We start from the raw sequence: 27,256 nt of genomic DNA, 5'->3' as shown, positions 1-27,256 counted from the left end.
TCTCAAAATTAGTGCTGTTACTGCTGTAGATTAGTTTTCAACTTTTTTCGTTGGTGAAATAGAGCTAAAACAGGCAATATGGTGCCTAAAATGCACTTAATATTAACTTATTGTTTATTCAATTTTTATAAAAATCTAAATCACATTTGTTATGCTAATATCTGGAGAACAACTGCACTCTTATTGTGATGTTATATTAGGTTGACTATATTAAATGAAGTAAACCGACTAAATCATAGTGAACGCGGGAAAATCTAAATGCGCACCCGCGCTAATCTAATCTAACGTACAAGACTGTGTGTATGTCGGTGGTGAGGTGAGATGAAAATGGGAGCAGGCAGTGGACCAAAGCAATGTGAGGCAAAGCAGGGAGAACTCAAGATGTTTAAAACTTTTTTTTGTTGTTGTTGCTCCGTTTGCATTTGTATTGTTTTACTACTTACACAATTAGCTTAACTATATATCATTATATTATTTACAATACACATATTTCAATTATATTTTAGAGGGGGACAACCCTCAGATAGGGGGGGTCCGGACCCCCCCGACCCCCCCGCGATTTCCGCCTATGGAAAGAGGTATTCAGTCAGCGAGCGAGTGAAGGAAGCACCGCATTTCAGCGATGACTCATCTGAATGCCTCTGATTGGCCAATGCTTTAATAAGCTCAAAAGAATCATGTGTGATTGGTTATAATGCGCAGCGCTGTAAAAACACATCTATCTCTGGCTCAGCACAAGCAAGCAATCACAGATCTGAATTTAGCAGCTGATGATATGACTTGCTGAACGTACTCGCACCGGTGTTATTGTATTAAAATTAATAAAATCTTAATCGGCTATTTTTGTCTTTTGGAAGCTGCATTCAACTTGACTCCCCTCTGTTATAAGCCACACACGTACAACAAACTAATGTCACAGTGGTATCGTGTACTGTAATCGAATGTAGCCCAAGTTATTACCTGTTAAACAGTAGACAGCACACGCTGTGTTCATCTAATAAGGATCTCCATCGCTAGCAAACAATAACCTTTGCAGATTTCAATTCAGTGCAGTTCCAGACACGTTTTCAACGCTCTTTCTGTTCTTAAACGTTACATCTCTGAGTGAACCACTTCAGACGCTCAGCGCGTGCGGCAGGGAACTGAACAACTCATTCAAACTGGTTCATGAACCAATTCACTCGTTTGCCAATTGGTTTGATCAAGCCTTTGAACTGAATTGACTCAAAAGAATGAATCATTCGCGAATGGGCATCGCTCATTGCCCAGAGAAAAGTAGACGGCGCGTTCGGAATAAACTGAAGCAGTTATAACATTTATTGCATTAAGATAAAGTAACGAGAGGAGCGTCGCCCATAGTAACGAAGTAAAAGTACAGATTTTTCCCCCAAAATTTACTCAAGTAAGAGTATAAAGTACCCATCTTTAAATATACTCGGAAAAGTATTAGTTACCCTAAATAATTACTCAAGTAAATGTAACGAAGTAAATGTAACTCGTTACTACCCACCTCTGAATTTAGCTATTATTATATTAATACATTTAATATAATGTTCGACTAGTTGAATATAAAAATCTTAATTCGGGGGCAAGCCTTCTTAGCACAAGGAAGCGCTATTTTTTATAAAATGCTTTTATTTATTTTTATTATCATCATCTTAATTATTAAATACAAATTATTAGGCTACAGCATGTATATAATTGGTTTCAGGAAAAAAAAAAATCTGTGGGGGATGCTATGGGAGTGCTTTTGTTTTTTCTTGGGAGTGCTGAAGCACCTGCTAGCCCCTCCCTAGCACCGCCCATGTTCACATGAATTATTCTCATTTATGTTTTACACTGGTTCTCAATTCCAGGATTTCCGGTCATTGTATCTCTTATACCGTAGGACGTTTTTTATATTTGACCGTAAGTGCCCTACGTAGACACCACGGGATATTCCTCCATGATTCCAGTTCAAAGGGAGTAGGCCTATATGTTACATCCAAAGGGCATTAAAGTGTGCGACATGTGAATTTAAATCAACTGTATTCATTTACAGAGGTGTATTATATGTCACACTTCACACTTCTCTAGTAAGTTTCCTCTGTGTGTGAATACTCTGTGTGTAACCACTGAGGTATAATACAATAAAAAGTTAACCAGATTTAGTTTCGATGAGGAAGCTGCACTTAAAGCTAGTGAACTAGAAGAGGAGGAGCCATCAGTCATTCAAATCAGCTGTTCTCACAATCCTGTGTCAGTCAGACTCTCGCCGGTTCAAAAGGAAACAGCAACTTATAAAGTAAGTAGCCTACTATAAGCTGTACCCGTATAGCTGTATATATATATATATATATATATATATATATATATATATATTAAGATTACATATTTTGCAGTGTTTGTAAAAGTTCTGGTCTAGTGCAAGTAGTTAGCTAACATAGCATTTCTGTGAGCTTATATAAACAGCTATCACAGAATTAAAATGTAAAGGATTGAATTCCAAAGTTAACAAAGACGATTACTTCATTTGAAATGTTTAGGTTGAAAGGTCGACACGTTTTTTAAGATGATAATGTGTTTCCCGTTCATGGTTTCTGCTTCACCTGATTGTAAAAGTAACTTTGGTTGAATAAACTAAATGCACTTTTTCCCGAGAGATAAGAAAGTACAAAGCTGTGTTGAGTCGGTAACCCTTTCTTTAGAAACCTAAGGGTATTTCAAATCATGTTGTAACTAGAACACTGGTTTTAACGGGAATGAGGAAATTGTGCTTAGATTTGATTGCACAACTTTCACTTCTCCTTGTAGCCTATTATATGCTGCATTTGAAAAAGAAAGTTAATATTTAACATGGGTCCTGGTTTTCTGTTTTTCTTTACAAAACATATTTTGTAACATTATATTGTGCTTTCATAATGCTTACTTCTTTAAAGCAGCATTATTTTTTTAAATGTGCTAAATTAAAAGGAGCATTTTTCTTTAATGTAAGTTGTCATGTTATTTTTATAATTTGAATTAATTACTTTTAGTTTACATGACTGATGTTGATATTTTTGTATGTCACATTTTCCATTTGTTTCAGAAATAGTTTTACATTAATCTTTTTTTTTTTTATTTGTTATGGTTAAACTTTTGCTAGAGTGTATTTTATTGTTTCTTGATATTTTTTGAACAGCATCAGGAGAACATGAAGCTTCAGGCATTTAAGATACTTCATCTGAGAATTTTTTTTTGTTTTTATTTCCAGCTGCAATGGACATCATAGATCCCATCCTATCCATCGCAGAAAAGCTGTACAGTCTGTGTGAGGAGGTGAAGGCCAACAAGAAGCGCTGCAGGCGTCTGGCTCACCGCGTGTCCACTCTGGCTGAGCTGGTCAGGGCCGTGAAGATTCATGGCTTTGGGACTGAACCTGAACAGGTTAGAAAGGGGCTTGAAAATCTTAAACTCACTCTGGAGTCAGCAGAGAAGGTAGTGAAGAAATACACTTCCTTCAGCTATTTGAGACGGATCGCCAAAGCACTTGACCTCGGAGAGGAGTTCAGCTTCCTGAATGAGAGGCTGAATGATGCAGCCCAGGTGCTTTCTCTAGCGCTTCAGGTAGAGCACAGAGCAAGTATAGAGAAAGTGTTTCAGGAAGCTACAAGGTGGCGGGAAGATGAAGAAGACAGGCAGAGTGACTCTCTGGAATGTAAGTTGTATGGATTTGAATTGGAATACAACTGGAACCTTTAGGCTAGACCTGTCCAAACCTGTTCCTGGAGGGCCACTGTTCAGTTTAGCTCCATTCCTACTTAAACATACCTGACTCAGATAAGCAAAGTCTTCAGACCCACTTGAAACATCTAGGAAAGAGAATTGGAGCTAAACCCTGCATGATGTTGGCCCTCCAAGAGCAGGATTTGACAGCCCTACTTTAATCAGTGTACTTAAAGAGTATAAATTTGTCTCCTATAGTGCTCCAGTCTTTAGCTCAGGAGAGCAAAGAAACGAACGCGGTGGTTGACGCTGTACAAAAGACAGTTGGCCAAACTCAAAAAGATGTGAAGGACATTAAAGAAATCATGGAATCATGTAAGTACAGATATGTGGGTCAACGACAAATAAGAGTGTCCACGAAAAAGACAAAATAAGAAAAATGCTTTAAAAACTACAACACGTGCAAAGTTATTACAAATACAGTATGTATTCTTGTCATTGATGCGCGGGTCAATGTATAAACAACCCTCACCCAACCGACGTTTTCAACTAACCCGCCCGCAACTCGGACCGCAAAAAAAGAAAAAGAAAATATTGGACCCGACCCGCTTCCTGACCTGCATTTTTTTAAAGTAGTAAATGCTCATGGTAGCGTCATTGGGCCATAGACGTAGTGGTGCGGGGGGAGGGGGGATGTTGGGGGAAGCGGAGAGCACTCGTGAGCGGAGAGCGCATTTCTTAATATTCTGAATATCATTTTTATTTTTTTTCTAGTCGACTGGTAGTTGTAAATTTAAGCCATTCTTGGACAAATCACCCCTTTATATTAATTACTTAAATAGGCTGTAGCCTACAGGATAATAAGCCTTATGATCGCACGCATAAAGCTTGCCACAAATTCAATTCGATTATGAATGTGTCTAAATTAGCTAGGATTGTTTAGTAATAAACTGGTGTTTTCTGTGTTGCTGCAAAGATGAAGCTGAAGATGTGGACTCACCATGAACGCCAGAGAGAAATGCACATTTCATATGGATTACATATTCAGAGAGTAGTCTATTTATTTTGGTTTGAATATTTTCGTTTAAAAGTAGACATTTCGAGCTTTCTGTAATATATAGCCTATATTTCTCAAATCTGTGAGGCACAAGCTGAGTTTCGGTGCCCTCCAGTTCACATGCAAGTGATCGTGCCAGCGCCTCTTTACATTGTCTGCTATAGTATGTTTGCTTCTTATTTATTAAATACAGGCAATTCATTCATAAAACATTGATCAAAATTAAGATACAATTTATACAAAACTAAAATCTTTTTAAAATTGTTTTCTATAAAAACAAAACTTAATGAAGTCGTCAAAATAAAGTTTTACCAAAAACGGCGCAGTTGCTCCCCATGCAGTCTTCTTTGCCACCTCCATCTCTACCTTCAGACTGAGCTTGTGCTTCATCTTCGCGCCAGTTATTCAGCCAATAAAGTGTAGGCCTGTATTTCAAAATTGTGTCTAGTACTATATAAATTACAAAGGTTTAATTGGCATCTTTATTTCAAACGACCCGACCGACCGCAACCCGAATATCATTAAAAATATTTTTGGTTGACTCGTAACCGCAGGTAACCGCAGGTGACCACGGGCACCCGCTCATTTTTGATTTGCCGCGCATCACTGATTCTTGTTGGTTTTATATGGTGTAAACAAATGGAGAAAAAAAAAACCTGAAAATGTAAATGCATTGGTATTAGTTATTTTAATTTAATGCCATGTAGTGTAATGTAACCATCAAGTAAAACGTATTAACATATTTTCTTAATTCTTGAATATATGTGAGTGCATATATCTTAATCATAGCCCTGCACCTTGAAAAATCAACTAATTAAACTAATTAGCTGATTCACAAAATTGCCTAAAAAAACCTAATTTGATGATGCTGGGTAAAACTTTCCATCATGTGCAGTTTATTATTATTATTATTATTATTATTCATAAAATAAATTCAAACTACATTTCTTTTTAGCTTTAATGCACTTATCAAAATACAAAGCAGGCAAATCTAAAAAGTTTTGGATTTTAATAAAAATAATATACATTTTCCTTCCTTATTTCCTTATTTATTTATTAAGCACTTTTACACAACTTGTCATTGAACAAAGTGCTTTACAAACACATACGCAATCATAAAAACATACATCATTAACACCACATATAAATAATGAATTAAACCCCTCAGTTTGATAACCTACAAAAACAACTACTATACCCCATTTAATGCTAGAGCTCTGAGGTATTCTTTAAGCTTATGTTTAAAAACCGTAAATGTACGTTCCAATCTGATAGAAAGGGGTAGATCATTCCAGAGTTTAGGAGCTATCGCTACAAAAGCTCAATCTCCACTTCTCCGCTTTGTTCTTGGAGTCGTTAGCTGGTCAGCTGACCTCAAGGACCGTTTTGGTGCATATATCTCAATAAGATTTGCCAGGCACAATGGAGCCATACCATGAAGTGATTTATGAACATAAATTAAAAATTTTAAATTTATTCTGTAGTCAATTGGTAACCAATTTAAAGAGCCCAATACTGGGGTAATATGGTCTCGCTTACGAGTAGCTACCCGTCAAAAGTATCGCAGCGTTTTGAACTAGTTGTAAGCGTTTAATCAGTGACTTATTTATGCCGACGTAAAGCACATTGCAGTAATCTAGTCTTGTAAATATAAATGCATGAATGAGCTTTTCGAGATCACGAGTGGACAGAAATGGTTTCACTTTCGCTATTAATCTCAAATAATAGAAACAAGACTTAACGACAGAATAAATTTGTCTCTCAAACCTGAGATCACTGTCGAAAAGAACACCTATAAATTCCAGACTAATGGCTTACAAAAGGGGGCTAAATCACCCAGATCATTAAGATTATTTGGAACTACAAACCACACGAATTCAGTTTTCTCTTCATTTAGTTTTAATACATTTTACTTGTGTGTGTGTGTTATAGAATACAGGCTCAATAAAAAAATAAGATCATAAAAAAAAAATTTGTAAAAAAAACATTTTGTGCAAATATGATGGAGGGTGGTGTTAATATATATATATATATATATATATATATATATAATTATAGTTTAATTAATATATGTGTATATTATTAATTTTATTATCATTATGCAAATTTATTTTATTATTATTTTTTTATTTTATTATTAAATAGCCTATTAATTCATAAATGTCATTCCTATTTGAATGGTGTCACCACTGAACCGTTTTATTTGTCTTTGGTTGACAGTGAAAAAAACCCGCCTTCATCTGCCAGACATTAGAGAGATTAAACCAGAAGAACTGACCTACAGTATTCCTATTAAACCCCTTATGAAGTGCAGCCATTCTGAGCTTTACAAAGGGATGTACAACAAATTCACTGTGGCTATCAAGAGATACTCATGTCCACTGTGCACCAACCCCAGGTAGATGATAAAATGAACTGAACTCAAATGTTAAAATCAGTCTATACCATAGCAATCATTTTCTGGACTGATTTAAAAACTAAAGTATCCTTGTTGCATATATTCATTATCTCCAGTGAGCTGAGGAGTGTTTTTAACAAGGAGGTGGAGACCATGAAGCGATTTGAGTCACCAAATGTCTTAAGAATGTTTGGGATCTGTGTCGAGGATGAGAACGGTGTGCCAATCACAAATCACTTATCAAAAAATAATCTCAGTTTGAGAAAATTTACTTGAGTTAAACATGCATCTAATTGCATTGCATCCTTCTCATACAGGACCAAATCCAAGTTTCCTGATAGTCATGGAATACTGTGAAAAGGGAAGTCTTCGACAAGTCCTGGACAGTAAATGCAATCTGCCCTGGGAAAGAAAGACACAGATGTGTCTGGATGCAGCACAGGGACTCTACAGGTCCAAATTTAGCTAAACTGGCATAAGAAAGTCAGCATATAGTTATTCGATTTATTAATGACTTGTTCTTTTTCCTCTGTGACAAAAAAGTCTGACTCTAACTCCTCCTAGAGCTTTAAGCATACATAAAGCATGTCTTTTTTATCTAATTTATTTATTCTCATATATTTGCAAGGTATATTTGTCATCTCAGTCTCTTTTTTTCTTTTTTCTTTTTTTTTGCGCAGTACAGGCTGCATCAGTCAGAGGAGAAGTTTAAAGTGCATGGCTCCATCAGAAGCTGTAGTTTTCTAGTGGCCGCTGGCTATAGAGTGAAGGTAATGGATATTCTCTTTCACAATATCAGCGTCATTTAACCACCAAAACAACCACAGCATGTTTTTGTAGCCAAAATGCCACCAAAAGGACCAAAAATGCCCCATAAATTCAAGACAAAGGGGCAAAAAAATGCCCCTGCAAAGTTAAACATTACAGCTGTCATTACTAATAAGAAACATGAAAATGAATGAAAAGTCCCAATTAGCAGAATTACATTTAAATTGGCTCACACTGCATCAGATTGCTTTTATGCACTTTTTGTGCAGCATCGAGACTTAAAACCTATCAAATGCATTTCTGTTGAATTTAGGAATGAATTGGCCAATCAGAGGAGCTTAGATTAGTCGGCGCTGTAAACACCTGAATTCCCTCATCATAAACAAACTGTCATAAACAGTCTGACACAATGTTAATAAAACATTAATTTCATGAGTTTTTATACTGTAAAAAAAAAATAATATATAGATTGTTTTCCCTAGTCTAGCAACTTGTGCTAGACTAGACTATGCAATAGATTATGGTCACGAACCGACATGTTTGTCTGTAAAGCCAGAATGTGACATGGTCAAAAATTTGCTCATAATTTATTGTTATTATAATAGTAAGTACATGTAGCGTGTAACAAGGACACCTTAAAATAAAGAGTTACCGTCTATTGTAATTGACAAAAGTTTAAAATATGAATTAAAGTAATTGGGTAAATTTTATTATTTGACATTAAAGACAACATAGTGTGGTGATTATAATAATAAGGTGATTATAAAAAAAATCGCCATTGCGAATGATAAAAATTCACCTGGAAATCAATTAAAGGGGGCAAATATTGCCTCCTAATGGAAAAGTTCATTTCTGACCCTGCTAGATGTACATTTTAAGGGCATTTAAAGCAATACTTTTATTACAGTTGCTTTCTAAAGACTGTTTTGAATATAGATTATAATAGCAAATATTGCTTGCTTTATCATTTGTAAGTACATATTTCTGTTACTAAAACAATTTTATCTAACAGATAATGAAAAAAAGTGTGTTTGACCCTTACTAAAACCCAGGGAATGTTTTTGTTGGGGTTTTATCTTAATGTTCATTTGTATGTTTTGCAAGTTGGGAGGCTTTGAATTGGCAAAAACAGAAACTTCTCTTAAGAAGAATAAATCCAAAAGGAGCAGTGCTTTCCATTACAACTCTCCACAGCAGCTTCAGAATATCAACCATCCTTATGACAAGGCATGTGAGATCTACAGGTACGGCAGTCCAACTCAAATATCATACACACATAATTTATTCAAATAAAGGATGGTTACTGACTGTACATGCTCTTTTTAGTTTTGGCATTGTCTTGTGGGAAATTGCAACACGAGATATTCCTTTCAAAGGTGTGTATCACCAAAACTATCACTATTGCATTTGACCTGAATATTACTTAAATGTTAACTAAATACATGACACCCTCTTTCTGTACCTGTGTTTTTAGACTGTACAACCCCGAGTCAGATCTTCCAAAAAGTGTATGTAGAGAAGGTCATGGAGCCACTTCCGACAGACTGTCCTAAAAAGCTAGAGGAGCTCATCAATGCCTGTCGATCATTTGAGCCGTTCCTACGACCAACCGCAGGAGGTAAGACCCTGACACACAGGTGAAGTTAAATTATGCAAGTGGGCCTCACATATTATTCTGTGATTAGCAATGCTTTACAGATTACATTACACAAACGGATTATGTTTTGGAACTTTAAAAAAAAAAAAAAAAACACTTCATGGTCTAGTCCAACGCAAGAATAGCTGACAGTGTGAACAATCTGTGTAACACAGATTTAACCATTGCATAACATAAAAGATAAAAATATAGCTTTTATTGAAAATAAACATGTCGTCATTTTGCAAAAAGCGTAATGTGGCATATTTTTATTTCATTGATACTTTCGATGATATTTTTTGGCCTTTATGCTACGTGCAGCAACACAAAGAATCGTCTCGGTTACATACGTAACCCTCGTTCCCTGATGGAGGGAACGGAGACGTTATGTCGAATGACATATGGGGTCTCACTTGGGAGGCCAATCATCTCTGAGTTTAAGAGAAAACGGCAATGAAAATTGGCTAGTGGATTTAACATACCTGAGCCGTCCCCACGGGTATAAATAGGTGGCAGGTGCAACCACTCACTAAGTTTGTGGTTGCCGCATGGGGACATAACGTCTCTGTTCCCTCCAACAGGGAATGAGGGTAAGTACGTAACTGAGATGTTCCCTATCTGTCGGTCACTACGAGTTATGTCGAATGACATATGGGGATCCTATGGAAAACGGCACAACCTGAACACCGTCACAACTCTGTGGCGCTGCAATTGTTGGCAAGCTGTGGCGTGCCACAAAAGCTATGCTTAAGGTCATAACCTTCCCAAAGTCCCAGCGCAAATTCACTGACCTTGGTACTGAAGGGGCCAAAGGGCCCATCACAGAGTACATCACTGCTGGAGAAGGCCACGCTGCTGTTCCGACCACACAAAGTTAGTGGAAGGGATTTCAACCTTCAGAGATTGCTTCAAATCTTCCCTATTTGTACTTTCAGCTTGGCAAGACGATGGGGAAGCGCACCTTAGGAAAAGGTGGCTACGGAGACCACATCCAACCCTTAGGGAGGTGACATGTGGAGATATTGATATGGACTGACCCAGGGGGCAGTACTACATATGGAATGAGTCTCTGAGGCAGGTCCTACCTTAGAATAGGGATGGAACAGCTGCCAGAAGAGACTGGCAGAGCGGGTCTGTCAAGGGAAGACACCGGTTTGCCAAGTGGGAAACCTTACCGCGGAAGGATACACATATGGGATTACCCATAGGGAATCAAGCCATATGGACACCTAGCCCAGAACAGAGGCTTACCGGAACTCCGGGAATGCTAACACCAGTGCTGGGCCTTGTGGCAGACTGCTCCGCCAAGTCTGACCGCTGAGGGTGCTGGAGAATGCTCGACCAGGTTACGCCAACCGAGGAACTCTACTGGGAGAAGAAAGGCACGTGTTAGGGGGAATGGCGCAGCAAGCGTGACACCCAGCCAGCCCTTCCCGCCAATTACCTGTTACTCAACACACAGGAAGAAACTGGTTCTAAACGAAGGTTGCAAAACCTTGCGAAGGTATTAGATGTTGCCCAGCCCGCAGCTCGACAGATGTCTGCCAGAGAGGCACCATGCACCAGCGCATAGGAGGAGGCCACACTCCGAGTGGAGTGGGCCCTCACCCCCAGGGGGCACGACTCGCCTTGGGAATGCAACGCCACTGTCCAGTGGGCCAACCTCTGCTTGAACAGCTTCCCGACACATAGCAGATGAATGGCTTTGTGGAGTATAACAGCTTTCATACAACCACTCACCTCCGAAGCAAAAATCTAGTGAGTGGATGCACCTGCCGACTATTTGTACCTGTGGGCACGGGGAGTGGCTCAGGTATGTTAAATCCACTAGCCAATTTTCATTGGCGTTTTCTCTTAAACTCAGATATGATTGGCCTTCCAAGTGAGACCTCATATGTCATTCGACTCGTAGTGACCGACAGATAGGGAACTATTGTTAGATACTTTTCTCTGTGTTATGTTGGGGCCATGGCAATTTTTGAATCAACAGAAAAAAGTAATACTGCCTCATTGACATTGCGATGCCAAAATTCATGGCTTTATATCTGGTTGAGATTGTGTTCGCTGCAAAGGGAAAGTAAATGTGGGCCAAATATAGAGCCTTGTGGAACACCAGTAGTATCACCTTTGCCGGCTTTTCTTTTTTATAAACTTTTAATAAAACATCAAATGCTTAACCAAAGATGGGGCAAACATAATGGCTATAAATAAATTTAATGGCTATAAATAAATAAATATATAAATATAATGGCTCACTGATAAATAATTAGGGTTGGGAATCGTTAGAAATGTTCAGGTTCCACCTGACGGTTCCGATTCTGGTTCCATTAAAATCATTAAACAACCATTAAAAAAAAATTGTGGTAAGGAAGAATGCACATACTCAACTACTCAATGCACAATACTGTTTATTACTTAATATCAACTTAATTTAAATGTTGGCAATGTCAAAATTCAACATGGATTACAGTATAGAAATGTTTAAGTTCCGATTCCGGTTCCATTTAAATTAACTATTATTACGTTTTTTACTATTTGACCTTCAATGAATGAAATTATTACTATTCCAGTGTTGCTGGAAGGTAGTAAGTAATGTTAAGTAATGTTAGTCCATCAATTAGCATGTGATTCAGAGTTCAGATGTTTTCAGATGTTTTTTACACTATCAATATCATTTAGCTTTTTAAACAGGAATAAGCTGGTTGACCAAATAGTCCCTTTAGGGATGAGACACTTGTTAATTTCCCCAAATTAATTAACTATAAACTTTTTTTTTTTTTTTTTTTTTTGAGAAACATAATATAATAATATTATAAAAATTATTGGGAACAATTCAGATTTTTATGACTTTTATTTCTTTTTTTTAAACGTTATTCATACTTATAACCATGTATACACACTTTTCATAAAGCCCCTATTTTTCAAATAATAATGCAGTCAGGAGATTGTGTGATGCAATGAATGGTTTCCACACATTTAAAAATTTTAAGTGTATTAAAATAAATAATTTCTATCACTTTGTTTATCAGTCCTGAAATGACCTGTACACTAATTAATCTCTCCCTCGTACTTGCATTACAATAGCATTCTATTTATTTAGTGGTCCAAGTTGAAGTCAGTATGTATATTAATATCAATGATAATATGGGACAAATATAAAGTAATTTAACGACGGCAGGTACTGCATGCTGCCGGTATATGTACAGTCAGACAAAACGACGTGCACAGTTCCCTTATGAAAATTAACCATGGTTTTACTACAAATAAAACCGAAAAACCATGGTTAACATAGTTAAACCATGGTAACCACAAATTAAACATGGTTTTGCTAAATTAACCATAGTTTAACCATGGTATTTGTAGTAAATCTGTGGTAATGCAAAAAAGTAGTCAACACGCCAAAAAACCATGGGTTACTACAGTTTTACTATAATAAAACCATGGTTCTTTTTCATAAGGGTTATCAAAGGCGCGAGTGCGCGTACAGTTGTGGGAAACGTGTTTGGCGGTTAAAGACACATTGCGGCGTGTCTGTATGTTACTTGCTTTGTGACATCCTTTACGGGAAACACAGAATCATCAGAACAAGGCTGGCGCAAGGCTGCTTGGTCATGTGTCGCACCAGAAACTGAAACTTTTCAAAAAACAGAACCAGTTCCCAAACCTATATATAACTGGAAAAACAAGAATAATAGTGAGAACTAATAGTGTTTACTAATTGGTCTAATTTTTATTGGTTGTTTTTTGTTTATTTATATTTTTCTTTTGTAGTATTGGTCGATATGCTCCTTAAAATGGTGGAAGAGGATTGATGGAGCACCTCTGCATTTCTAACCAAGGCTTCTGGAAAAATCAGATTCTGATGATGCTATCTGTTACCATCTACATGAGGAATATTCCAGAAAGCAGGATAAACTTAGTGTCACATAAACCCTGAACTCCTGGTTGGTTAACCCAAGCCTTGTTTACTTGCAGTAAATGGTGTATATACAATACATGGTGCATCTTAATGTGAATGATTTCATCCCTGCGTGTTTATTTTTATTTTTTTGCATTATGTATATATATATATATATATATATATATATATATATATATATATTTATATATATATACACACACACACACACACACACACAAGACATTCTGATTACAGATGAAAAAATGTTGCTTTTAATATTTGTAATACATTGATCCGTTATAATGCTTTATAATAAAGTATTAGCATAATCTGTGCCATCAAAAAATTTTATCTCACAGCTACATAGCAAAATTGTCTTTATATTGTCTCTAGACATACTGTAACTGTTGTTGTTATGCAACTTTATGAATAAAGTTACTGACAGTTAAAAATGACAGAAAAAAAGAGTAAAGATACAATTAAGTGATGTGACAAATTCCAGTTAAGTGATGTAAAAGTGTGAAAAGATGTGAAAGTGGTAAGCTTTGTTGCAAAGATGTTGGAGCCATTACTATCTATCTATCTATCTATCTATCTATCTATCTATCTATCTATATATATATATATATATATATATATATATATATTATTAGATAAATGGTTATATCTGTTATTACTTTATTATTTTATATAAATAGATATATTTATACATTTATTTACATATAGTCAAAAGACAAAACTTCACCTTTTTTTCTGGTTGTTGTTGTTATATCCTTGGGGGGGGAGAAAACTATAAATTGTTCATTAATGATGTCTGTACAGACAAATACAATTTTGCATAGAACACTATTGCATTAAAGTAGTCTCATTGCTTTTGCTCTGATTCCCATTTAGAATTAATAGAGGGCAACTCGAATGATTTTTGGCATAAAAGAAAATGCTATAATTTGGACACACGCAATGTATTTTTGGCTATTGCTACAAATATACCCGTTCTACATAGGAGACCAGGTACAGCTCTGTCCATCAGTGGATCTGGTTTATTAAACTCCTGAAGATCTGCTCAATCACAGTCTCTCACCTCACAGACTGCAACTAAACATCAATGTGTGTTGATGATACGCTAAATATTCGCATGGTCATAAACAGTTTTACATCAGATGAGAAATAATAATGGTCCAAATGTGATTTGAAGTGACTGTGATGTGGTTTGGATTATGACGATTATGAGGATAAGAATAAATACTTCATCATCTGTGAAATCTGATGTATATTTGTGTTTTTTGTCGTCTTGTCTCACAGGAATCAACTTGCCTGGAAATTAATGTCAGTTTGATCTCATTTGTGCAATAAGACCTTCATTTGTTACATCCATAAAGAAACAGTTCACCCAAAAATGAAAATATGTGATCATTTACTTAGTCCAAACCCTGTAGGACTTTCTTTTGTGGACCACAACAGAAGATATTTTGTATAATATTAATGCTACTCTATTCTGTACAATAATAGTGGATGAGGACTTTGATATCATGAGTGTAAAAAAAAATATATATATATATTATGTAGTCCATGAAGATAAAAAGCAAAAGTTGGCAGGTGCCAACATGAACAGCTACAGGCCTTTATTTCACAGAAGATAAAGATGCATTAAGATATAATAATACAGCAGAGGAAGTGAATCAGATAAAGGTTTTTACTGAACCATGAGTCAACAGTAAACTCCTGCTGCACACAGTTCATGACACGCTATTCTAGAGAGAAACTGCAGAAATTTATTATTAATTACTAATTTATTATTATTATTATTCTGATATAGAATGAAGAATTTGGCCAAATTGTGCAGCACTACAATCACAGTAAACATGGAGTAAAATTAAGATTACTAATAAAATAAATGAATTTAGAAATATATATATTATTTGGTTTATTTTTATTTGTTTATTTACAATTATTATAATTATTATATTTTATATAACTGTTATTGTTATAATACATACATGTATTACTAATAATTATTATAATTCTTGTTGTTGGTAATATTAGTATTCATTTTTATATAGCAGTTTTAATTTTCATCAGAAAAATTTAATTGTGTCCCCATATTGTGCAGGCCTGTTGACTCTAATAAGCTGCCATACACGTGATAGTTTTTATACAATAACTACAATATTAAGTGTAATATCAGGTATTTATAGGTTTCTGCAGATGTTTGCACAGGTGTTGGTGGAGTTCTCTGTGGGGATCCACTGCAGGCCGCTCGAGCACGAAGACTGAAATAAAAGGTGAATCTCATCAAACTGATCCAAATACTGAACAACAAGATATATATATATATATATATATATATATATATATATATATATGCATATTATAAAGCACCCCATGAAAACAAAAATCTAACTGTCCGGCTCCAGAACTCTGGTTCTCCTTCAGTCGGTCACTCTCGACACCACGTCTGTGACCGACGAATATGGGATATCGCTTCGATAGACCAATCTACTTCGAGTGTAAACTAAACGAGCCAATGTACATTGTCATGCAATTATTGCATCCAGCTGCCGCTGATCACTGCGTGAGTATAAATGGCAGCAGGTGCAATGCATACCAGCTTTTCGCTTCGGAGCTGAGCGTTAGTCTCGCTCTGCTCAACTGTGTCTGCTGTGAACTACGAGTTCAGCACGCTCTCGGAAGCTTCGTGTGTTGGCGAGACGGCACTTCAGCGGCAGTCGTTCCTGTGTCGAGTGGATTGCACACTTCAGGCTGCATTACCCCTGTCGTGTTGCAAGCGGCCAATTCCCCTGTGCGCCTCAGCATTAAAAGAGCGTTTCCTAAAGGGCTAATTTCTCTAAAAGAGCTTCACGGGTGCATTTTTGTAAAGACGATGGATCGTCCTTATAAGGATGCCGTGTCACCCGTGCATTTCTGTGTGCGGTCGTTACCTGGCAACAGGTGATGGTCACGATCACTGCCTCATGTGTCTGGGCATCGAGCACGCTGAGGTGGCTTTTGTGGATGAGTCATGTTCTCACTGCGGGAACATGACCATCTCAGAGCTGCAAACCAGGATTCGGTACCTTCAGGGGGGCGCAGTCCCGTTGCCGCGATCTGGGGCTCATTCTGGTGGCCGACAGACGAGAACCACTTCTGGCAGTAGCACGGGTGGTTTGAGGGTCACAGTGGTGGCAAACCCTGCAGGGAACCAACCCTCTGGGGACCACCACTCCTCATGCACCTCCGATCCAGTGGAGCAACCCACGGAACACGCTGGGCCCTCTTCAAGGAGCGTACCAGCGGTATCCAGTGGGACTCCCCCCGACCGGATGTCGATCTCAGCAACGGAGAGTAGCCTCTTCGGCAACGCAGTCGAGAGCTTTGCCCAGCAGTTCTTGGCTGCCCAGAAGCAGAATGAAGCGATCCGACACATCCTGCCCCGGCGGGCAGCTGCTGCCTCCACTCGCCCGCCGGCCGCAGTGCCCCAACCTGCTCGTCACCAAGGGCAGCCCCCTGCATCCGCCCCTACTCCCACGCCGCATCTGCAGCAGCCTCCAAGTGGTGCCGTAGAGCTGGGCACAGGCAGGCTGCCCCTCCCGTCCTGGCCCCCGTCAAACCTGGCGGTGAGTGGAAGAGCAGGAGTTTTCAGAGAGCAGTTTTCTCCCTCTCTGGGTCCCAGGAGGGCACGGAGAGATGCGGACGGGCCAAGTACCAGACCTCACTCATCCTCCTCCTTCGCCAGATGGCAGCAGTGGGCGGTTCGAGAGCATCAACAAAGGCCCTACACACGCACCCTCTGCCAAACCGTGGAACCAGGTGAGCCCTGCACCCCACACTCACACCACACTCTGGCCTGCTCACAAGCCGCCCGAGTTGGGTCCCTGTGTTCCACCTCGCTGCCCCACTGTGGGTATGGCTGTTGTTCCGCTGGTCCCGCTTGTACGTTTTTTAAGCGCCTTGAAAGTGCATTTCTCCAGGCAGGTGTGCCTCTAGACCAGATCTTGAAGAAGATTTTTTATTGGTCAATATGTAAACTAATCAGGCATAATCAATGTGAATCTAGCCGTTTATGTATCAAGTTATTCTACTGTTATAATCATGCATTTGACTGAATGTAGAGGCCTGCCTGAGAATGGAATGTGCAGAGAGTGCAGGGGTATAGTATATGGTGCAGCTGCACACTAATATATGATGAGACCTCCTTGGTGCAGACATTACCAAAATACAGCATATAGTAAAGTTGCATGTCCTGTTTTGACATAAGACAAAATATGTGATTAGGCCTCCTCGTTTCACTTAAAATAAATTCTACATCCTAAAAGTAAGCTGGAGACAGCCATAAAAGGTAAAAGAGTTGATAAACAGAACCATATGTATGAAATGTATTGAACATGGGCACGCCTTCAGAAGCACTGTATAAAATAGAGAACCGACACAGACTAGACAGACTGTTCTGCAGAGCTTTCTCGGTTTTATTTTCTCTTGAAAATAAAATCTTTCTTCTGGAAACAAAACCCAGAGACTGTGTGATTCCTCAGATCCATGGCAGACAAAAATACACTTCATTTGGGGCCCGAACAGGGACTTGAAAGGAGCAGCAGAGTGGACGACCACTTTTGAGCTGACTGATTAGCAATACACACACACACAGTGGTGGCCACCATATAATAAAGTAAGCATTTTTGCTTATATAATTAGTGTGTTGCGGTTGACCAGTAAGTTCTGAGCAGTAAGGTCAGTTAAAATCTGCTCTTCCAAATTTAGAACTAATTAAATAAATGAAAATGGGGGGTTTTGTTTCGAGAAGAAAAACTGCATGCACTGTTACGTGCCTCGCTTTACTCCTTTTTGTAAGTTAGATCTGTTATGTTTGTTATTTTGGCCTGGTCCCCTCCAGAACTTTATTTTGCTCCATGCTAAGCATCTTTCTTTGAGTTTGTTAAATAAACCAAAATTCTAGACCGTGACAAGTCTGTGTGGTTTTCTGTGGCATGCTGGGACAGGAGAGAAGGTCTCCAGGTGGTCAGTAGAAACGTTGTCTTCTACCTTGTTTAAAAAATGAGACTGGAAAGGACTGGGTGGATGCCTTGCCATTGCTCATGTTTGCAGTAGGCGTAATTTGTTTAAGGTGTTATTTGTGCAGTATTTAATTATTGGCACTATGTTGATTACAGTTTGTTTTGGCAGTGTTTTGTCTCTCTAATCTCTCTACACCATCCAAAAGCTTAATGAAGATCACCTGGTTCTGGTTGTCATTAATCACCTGGTTGCTCTGATTGGCTGCTGGAAGGAAGGCTTGTGGATAAAAGCTGAAGATTCCATCTGAAGTGTGCCCTTCTTGGCCTTTGCTGCTTCTGGAGACTTTTCACCTGCCCTAGACCATAGCATGTGTGCTAGTTGTCTGTTTACATTGTTGTTGGTATACACAGTTTGAAACTTTGGAGAGTTGTGGTTTATTTGTTTTTGTACAAGTAAGCTCCCAAGGTTAGACCTTAAGGTGAAAGTTGAATTAATTTTGGAGTCGTAGGGAGGAGGACGCCATTTCTTTTATTGTCCATATTTTTGTCTAGAGAGGGAGTAAGGTAAGACTTTTTGTTGTTTATTTTGGATTTTGTTTTGAGAGATTAGAAAGTACTCCTTTTTGTAAGTTAGATCTGTTATGTTTGTTATTTTGGCCTGGTCCCCTCCTGAACTTTATTTTGCTCCATGCTAAGCATCTTTCTTTTGAGTTTGTTAAACCAAAATTCTAGACCGTGAAAAATCTGTGTGGTTTTCTGTGGCATGCTGGGACAGGAGAGAAGGTCTCCAGGTGGTCGGTAGAAAAGTTGTCTTCTACCTTGTTTAAAAATTTCCTTGTTTCTGCCATCCCTGACCCTAGACCAGGGAGGAACGTAACAATTGGGGGCTCATCAGGGATCTGAACCCGGGACCTCTCACACCCGAAGCAAGAATCATACCTCTAGACTCTGTGGCCATGGATGTTTTAGACTGACGTGTTGAGGAAAAGAGAGTTCGGTGAGTAAGTGCGAATTCGTCAGCAAGCAAGGCTGCATCAGAAAGTTTTGCTACTTTTTGTTCGTTTGAATTCCGGCACACAAGTTTTAAAATCCTCAAGTAAGATCAATTCTTCAAACGTGGTAACCTTACTAGCAAGACACCACTTTTCAAAAAACACCTTTTTCTCTCTTGCAAATTCAACATAAGTGTGTTTGGCTTGCTTTGAACACGCCCTGAACTTTTGTCGATACACCTCCGGCACCAACTCGTATGCCCTCAACACAGCGGGTTTCACAGTATCATAGTCTAATGACTCCTCAATTGCCAAAGCAGCACATACCTCTTTTGCTTTGCCAACGAGGTTGCTCTGCAACAGTAAAGCCCACATGTTTTTCGGCCAATTCAACTTTGCAGCTACCCGCTCAAAAGCAACAAAATAAGAATCTACCTCTGATCCATGAAAAGGTGGCACTAATTCGATGTATTTGCCAACATCAAATTCAGGTTTAGACACAATGCCATCACTAGAGGAAGGCGGCCTAGAACGAGGTATAGGAATCGGGCGATTACGCAGAGTTTACGCAACCTAATGTCACGATCTGCTTGTATTTCAAGAGCTCTCAGCCGAAGCAGCTGTGTATCATGCTCCTGCTTTCTTAATGCCAGATCAAGCGCTTTTAATTTCAGGGCTAACTGAGGATCTTCAGAAGCTGCATTTTTACCGCTAGCTACGGAGCTGGAGTTTGCTTTTGTTTCAATGCCAGCCTCATCCCCCTGCGCTAGGGTTTCTTCTGGGAAAGCTTTAGATACTGTAATATTATAAAAGTCAGCTATCAAAAGCAGATTTTTTCTTCGACAACAGTTGTATTCCACCAAAGAAGGAGACAGCGTGAACTTTATCAAATCAATCCATGTTTCCAATAAAACATAAGACCTCCTCACCCACCAAAGTTTAAAGCAGCCAAACAAACTTACATCCAACCACAAGAAAACTGCAATTCAAATTTGCGTAGTTAAAAAGAAATGGACGAGCCCCCAATTGTTACGTGCCTCCCTGGTCTAGGGTCAGGGATGGCAGAAACAAGGACATTTTTAAACAAGGTAGAAGACAACTTTTCTACCGACCACCTGGAGACCTTCTCTCCTGTCCCAGCATGCCACAGAAAACCACACAGACTTGTCACGGTCTAGAATTTTGGTTTATTTAACAAACTCAAAGAAAGATGGTTAGCATGGAGCAAAATAAAGTTCAGGAGGGGACCAGGCCAAAATAAACATAACAGATCTAACTTACAAAAAAAAAAAAAGAGTACTTTCTAATCTCTCAAAACAAAATCCAAAATAAACAAACAAAAGTCTTACCTTACTCCCTCTCTAGCCAAAAACGGGTGAAAACATGGACAATAAATGTCGTCGTCCTCCTCCCTACGACTCCAAAATTAATTAAACTTTCACCTTAAGGTCTAACCTTGGGAGCTTACTTGTACAAAAACAAATAAACCACAACTCTCCAAAGTTTCAAACTGTGTATACCAACAACAATGTAAACAGACAACTAGCACACATGCTATGGTCTAGGGCAGGTGAAAAGTCTCCAGAGGCAGCAAAGGCCAAGAAGGGCACACTTCAGATGGAATCTTCAGCTTTTATCCACAAGCCTTCCTTCCAGCAGCCAATCAGAGCAACCAGGTGATTAATGACAACCAGAACCAGGTGATCTTCATTAAGCTTTTGGATGGTGTAGAGAGATTAGAGAGACAAAACACTGCCAAAACAAACTGTAATCAACATAGTGGCAATAATTAAATACTGCACAAATAACACCTTAAACAAATTACGCCTAAGGACGTAACAGCACATATTTGGTTTACTGAAAGGTCTTTGAAAAAGGCCTAATTTTAATCTGGATAGTGTAAGCAGAAATACATTGCATGCAATGGTCTGTGTTTATTGTAGACTGGGCCTAAAAGGGACAGCAATAAACATGAAACAGATGTAGTATAGAAAGCGCAGAAAAGTCCTTTGGATACCGCTCTGTATATGTAGTAAGATACAGAGGTCTGAACGGGAAGGCAGAAATCCTGCAAAGTACTGCTTTTTACTGTGTTGAGGAAGTGCATCAGTGAAAGAGCGAGTAGAACTGACAGGTCACTCGGAAGGAGTGTAGAGTACTCTGTATTTATGTATGTTTTAATGTAAGTGTCTGTGTGACTGGCTGTGGTTGTGTGAGAAAATAGACTATATATCTGGTGGAGCAAGAGGTGCTCTCCCCTCCTGGACCATCACTTGAGAGTGATTAGGTTACACAGACGGGCATGGCTGGTGTTAAGAAAGGATGAGTAAAGTTGATTGTAAAACAATAAAGATGATTGAAAATATGATTGAAGTCTTCATTTTACCATACGCATGTCATGCTGTTATAAAAGGAATGATTATTTTGTTTAATTGCAGTATACTTAGATAATAAAGGTAGCTGATTTCTGCATTTTGCTAAGAAAAAAATGCTTCCTATTTTTCTGCAATGAAGAACTTGCTTTACTAACATAGAATAAGAGAACGGCTATTTTCAACCAGATGATTTTGTTTTTATTAAGGGACCATTGAAAGAAGAGGTTGAAAAGTGAAAATTACAAAAAGAGCTGACTGCTCGGACACAATTTGGTCAGAAGCTACATAGGTACATTTGATTAATGCAGTCTCTGAGTGTTAAAATTTCAGATGACTTCTGGAACAGTGCCTTGATAAAGGGAAGCAATGAACTGGAGTCTGTAAAATGGCAAAGCAGCAAACACAGCTGCAGAGAGAAGAAGAGGGAGGGGGCTGAATCTCCTGAAAGAGGAGAGCACTCTTCAGCAAGGATAAAGATATGGAGCTAATATTATGACAAAATGATTTGAATTTGATCTAATTTGTATAAATTTGAATTATTTGCAAGTGTAATCAAACAAAATTGAATTTTAGGTGGTAATTTAAATAGTTCTGAATTTGATTTTTTTTAAACGAATATTGAACATTTGAAACATTTGTTTTTATGGCTGAATTTTATAGACATGTATTTTCAAACAGCTAGTTTTTTTTGTTCTGAATTATAATACTGCAAATCTTCACTTAAAAAAAATTCAGCTTCAAGTTTTTAAGATGAAGAAATTCGGAACTTCAAATTCAGTTTTCTAAAATTCAATGTCAAAAATTCAAACTCAAAAATTCAGATCTTACAGAAAGTAGGTCACAGGTCATCCACAGGGAAGAGTAGATGATCTCAGAAAAGTTGAACAGAGCATTTTGGCCAATTGGGGACTGCGGAAGTTTTCCAGCGCGAACGTGGTGGTGGTTCAAGAGGTTGCCACTCTCTGACCCTGATCATGAATCGCCCGGAGGTAAGTGATTCTTAAACATGAATGATTTTGTGTTTACATGTTAGGTTAGCGTTCTCAGCACGTGAGACGTTTGTCTAAGCAGTCTCTGGTGTTAGTTTTAAAGTATATTTTGTGTAAATTTGATTAGAACGCCACCGTGTCTACTAGGCGTAAGTTACACAGTCAGGACGCGAGCGGCACAACGCAACACAGTGCTTGAAGCGACTGTTGCAAAGAGCTTGGACTAGGTCAGAAATAGGATGGGAAATCCATGTGCTGTTGGGGATTTCATGGGTCGCGTCGCACCGTTCGCGTCTGGTGTTGTGTAATATTCGGTTCCCGTGAAAAAAAAGTTTACATGAATATTCATTAGTTCCTTAATCAGTGCACGCTCCTCAAATCGCAACTTGGATTATTTTGAAAAGTTAACTAAAAGTGTCTATGTTAAGCACTGAAGCATTGTAACAGTGTCAAAACAATGCAGTTTGTGTAATATTAATCGTCTGTAAGCTGATTTGCTTGATTGATTACAGGCACACAGAAGAACAGTAAGCAAAATTTTACAGAATTTTACTGTATAAACATTTTACAAGATGCAGCTGTAATTCGCAATGCATTATGGGTCAAATAAGGTTTTACAGTTGTTAACAGTATATTTCCATGTCAACTGTAATTCATTTACAAGAAGCAGGTGTTGTCACTGTAGTTCCTGCTTTTTACACTAACTTACTGTAGTGTGGCATTGTGGGATTGCACGCGCATCATTCAAATCAGAAACCCAGCCGACTGGAGCAGCCCGAGAACGATTGAAGATAAGAGGCTTTATTCATAATTCCTGGTAAGTTCACTTAATTATACTTAAGAAATATATCCTTTTATATTTATTTAAGTTAATGTATAAGCGATTTCATGTCACAATAGCCTCCTATACTGACATTTAGTGGCCATGGTAATTTCTGTGCAGTAAACTGGGAATTGCTATCATAGCATAGTTACGCCAAATGTTCGATTTTTGGAAGTAAAATGTTCTTATTGAGAGCATTTAAAAGTAGTGTTTACCTAACTTAAAATAAAGCCCAATGCGAACGATTGTCATAGTAACTACTAGCTATCGAAATAACTGACGAACAGCAAAATTTGAAATTTCATTCATTTATAATGTGTTCAACTATCCCATATTGACTCGACGCCTTACTATAATAAGTGAAAGACATCTTTATATGCCCGACTGGACAAGTTAGCCTGATTAAAAAGAAAAAAGAAAAGAAAAAAAGACTGAGGAAGCATCAAAACGCGAGACTGATTCTGATTATATTAACGTTTCATTCAACATCAAAACAAGTTTAACCGCACACATAAACTCACAGAAAATACATGAGGTAAATGTTCAACTGTTGAGTTTATTTATAACATATGATATAAGAAGCATCACAAGTGAGCTGTTTTGCTGAGTATCACGATTGCAAATACATAGTTCAATAAACAATTAGTAAACAAGTTACTTTTTTAGACACAATATTAACTGTTGTTGTATTTCACCAACGAATATAGTTCCAAACAAAGACCAAAGCAAAACTATTTTGCTCATTCTCAAATCAAAACTCTCCAAACTTTAGCTAAATGATTCATCTTTTTGAACGGATCGGTTCAATGAATGACTCAGTTGATTCCCTCATTAAGTTATTTGCTGCCACCTAATGGCGGATTAGTTTCAGGTTTAATAAGTATCATTGCATTTTTCCAACATTTATTAATTGCATTTTCAAATTTCATGTTGTTCATTACACAGTTGTAATTTTGCACTGTTAATTATTTAATTTGATTGGTGGTACAGTTCTACAATGTAATTTTACAATTTATAATTATAAATTATATAATAATTATTCTAAACTATATGCGTTTTTGGGTGTTAATTTTGGTCTCATTTACAGTACATAATGCTTTATAGAAATCACAAGATTATTTTCTTTATTTCTTGTAGGTACAAAGAATAGCAGCTGATGTGGAGAAATGTTCGATGCTTCAAGACTCTGAAGCTGATTTTATTAGGTAATGTATTAATTCTTTAAATAATTTTATAATGTAATTTAGATTACATTTTATATTGAAATACTGCATTGTAGGTTACATTATTGCTTATATTTATTCATTTCAGGTCCACCCAGTGGCTTTTGACTATTTGAGGGTTACATGGTTGTGAATTCATACCTCAACATTGTGCGTCCTGGGAGCAGGCATCTTTTGCACACATTAATTTTTTCAAAGGTAACAAGTTTTACTTAAGTAATTTCAGTTGCGAAAAAGGTTACTTATTTAAAGGGTTACTCCACCCCATAATGAAAATGTAGTCATTCATCACTGTTAACTGTTAATGTCGTTCCAAACCCATAAAAGCTATGTTCGTCTTCGGAAGAAAATTTAAGATATTTCAGATGAGGCTTGCATCTGTCCCACTGACAGCCAAACAATTAACAATGTCTAAGCCCAGAAAAGTATGAAAATAATTGTCAGAATAGTCCATCTGCCATCAGTGGTTCAACTGTAATTTTACGAAGCTACAAGAGTACTTTTCGTATGCAAAGAAAACAAAAAGAACAACTTTATTCAACAAAGTCGTTATTTTTTATTATGTCAGCCGCACCACACGGATACGCTGTTTTCGTTCAAATCAAAGCGTAAATGAACATAGAAAGCGTGTCCATGTGACCCAGCTGACACAGAACAGCGTATGTAGTGTGTGTCCAACAGATACTCTCCAAAAATGCCACTACATTGACACAGAGGAGACTAATTGTTGAATAAATCCTTATTTTAGTTTTCTTTGCATACTAAAAGTATTGTCGTCGCTTCATAATGTTACTTTTGAACCACTGATGGACTATTCTGATGATGTCTTTCATACTTTTCTGGGCCTTGACAGTGGTATTTACTGGAGAGTCTATGGGACAGTCACAATCTTCCCGTTTGCATTCAAAATATCTTAAATTGTGTTCTGAAGACGAACGAAGCTTTTACGGGTTTGGAACGACATGGAGGTAAGTGATTAATGGCAAGATTTTCATTTTGGGGTGGAGTAACCTTTTAAGTACTGGTAAATGCTGATTGTATTGTATAAGTGGCATTTTGACATTTATTTTATTGAGCTACTTTCATTTGATACATAACTTTATCCTGATGCTTTTGCTTGGAATCACAACACTCACTGGATACAAGACGGACACATGGAGGCAAAACAAGTGGAAAAGTCTCAGAAGAGGGACAACCCTCATGTGTGTGCTCATCTCAGAAAGTTGATGGACTTCAGTATGTATTTATTAAATTGTCTTTTGCAGGAATATTCTTAATTTAATAGAACATAAGCTCAAACAACAGAATTTGTGATTTAATGTTGATTCCAGCATTTTATTTTAATCCTTTTCATTAAAACATTTTTTTTTTTACCAGAATTATACAAATTCTGTTGATTGACCTTCATTTTTATGGAAAGGTAATGTTCTACTCTGAATATGGCTTTTTTTTAAAGTTATTTGTGATGCTATGCTATTTTTATGATAAGATTTAACTGTTGAAAGACTGAAAATTTTATTTTACCAGTAAAAGCCTTGCAATGTCTTTCTGCCAGTTTTAATAAATATTTATTTGCAACATCATTGACTTGGTTTTATTCATTTGTAAATGTATTAAGATAGAGCTCATGATAATGCATTTATATCAGTATTTTATAGTTTACTGTTAAAATTATTCTTTAAAGCAGTTTCATTGTTAAATTATTACAACATCATATTGTATTTAGGGGTATTTACATGATTTTATTGGCAACTTTTGTTGCCAGTTAAATACTGTAATTTAATGAAATTACAAAAAAATGCTGTAAAATATATTTACAGGACTTTATTGGCAACTTTTTTGCCAGGTAAATACTGTACTTTAGTGAATTTACAAAATACTGCTGAAAAATAAACTACTAGTAAAATTCAATGTTACTGTAAAAAAAATACTACAAACTACTGTATTTCACATACAGCAATTAACTGTAATTTGCTTTGCAGTAATGTCCTGTAATCCATTTTACAGCAATTAACATCATTTTTACAGGATTTTTTGGCAACTTTTTTGCCAGTAAAATCCTGTAAAATCTACAGTACATTTTTTACAGTGTATGATTAGCTAAGTTAGGCTACTGGTGACTATTACTGCAATGTATTCATGACAATGCTTGAAACAAATATATATGCTGCCTTATTAATATAGCTATAGGCTAGCTATCCTGTGTCATTTATAAAAACTTTCATTTGTATGTAGCCAGTGTTTCTGTTACCTAAATAAGTCACATACATAGGCTACTGAAAACAATTTTCTTGCAGTGAAAATTTTAATATTGTAATCAATCTAATCTAATCAAATCTAATATTTTAATTGGTTATATAAAATGGTGGATAAACCTTAAAGTGGTGTTCTGATGCAGTCT

The 27,256-nt window shown here is 37.4% G+C and overlaps 1 protein-coding gene across 1 annotated transcript; it reads left to right on the top strand.

Annotated features, from left to right (window-relative positions):
* Positions 1–2,032: 2,032 nt before the first annotated feature.
* On the top strand, positions 2,033–13,526 carry LOC132125469 (mixed lineage kinase domain-like protein). The gene is made up of 11 exons (XM_059536911.1): positions 2,033–2,284; positions 3,233–3,676; positions 3,943–4,059; positions 6,962–7,139; positions 7,256–7,356; positions 7,457–7,592; positions 7,825–7,909; positions 9,012–9,151; positions 9,234–9,283; positions 9,382–9,525; positions 13,315–13,526. The coding sequence occupies exons 2-11, from the start codon at positions 3,238–3,240 to the stop codon at positions 13,353–13,355; spliced, it is 1,431 nt and encodes a 476-aa protein (XP_059392894.1). The 5' UTR covers positions 2,033–2,284; positions 3,233–3,237; the 3' UTR covers positions 13,356–13,526.
* The last annotated feature ends 13,730 nt before the right edge of the window (positions 13,527–27,256 follow it).

Source organism: Carassius carassius, chromosome 43, assembly GCF_963082965.1.
Source record: "Carassius carassius chromosome 43, fCarCar2.1, whole genome shotgun sequence".
Lineage (NCBI taxonomy): Eukaryota > Metazoa > Chordata > Actinopteri > Cypriniformes > Cyprinidae > Carassius > Carassius carassius.
Note: the sequence above shows the minus strand (reverse complement) of the source record. Positions and strands in the feature narration are given on the sequence as shown.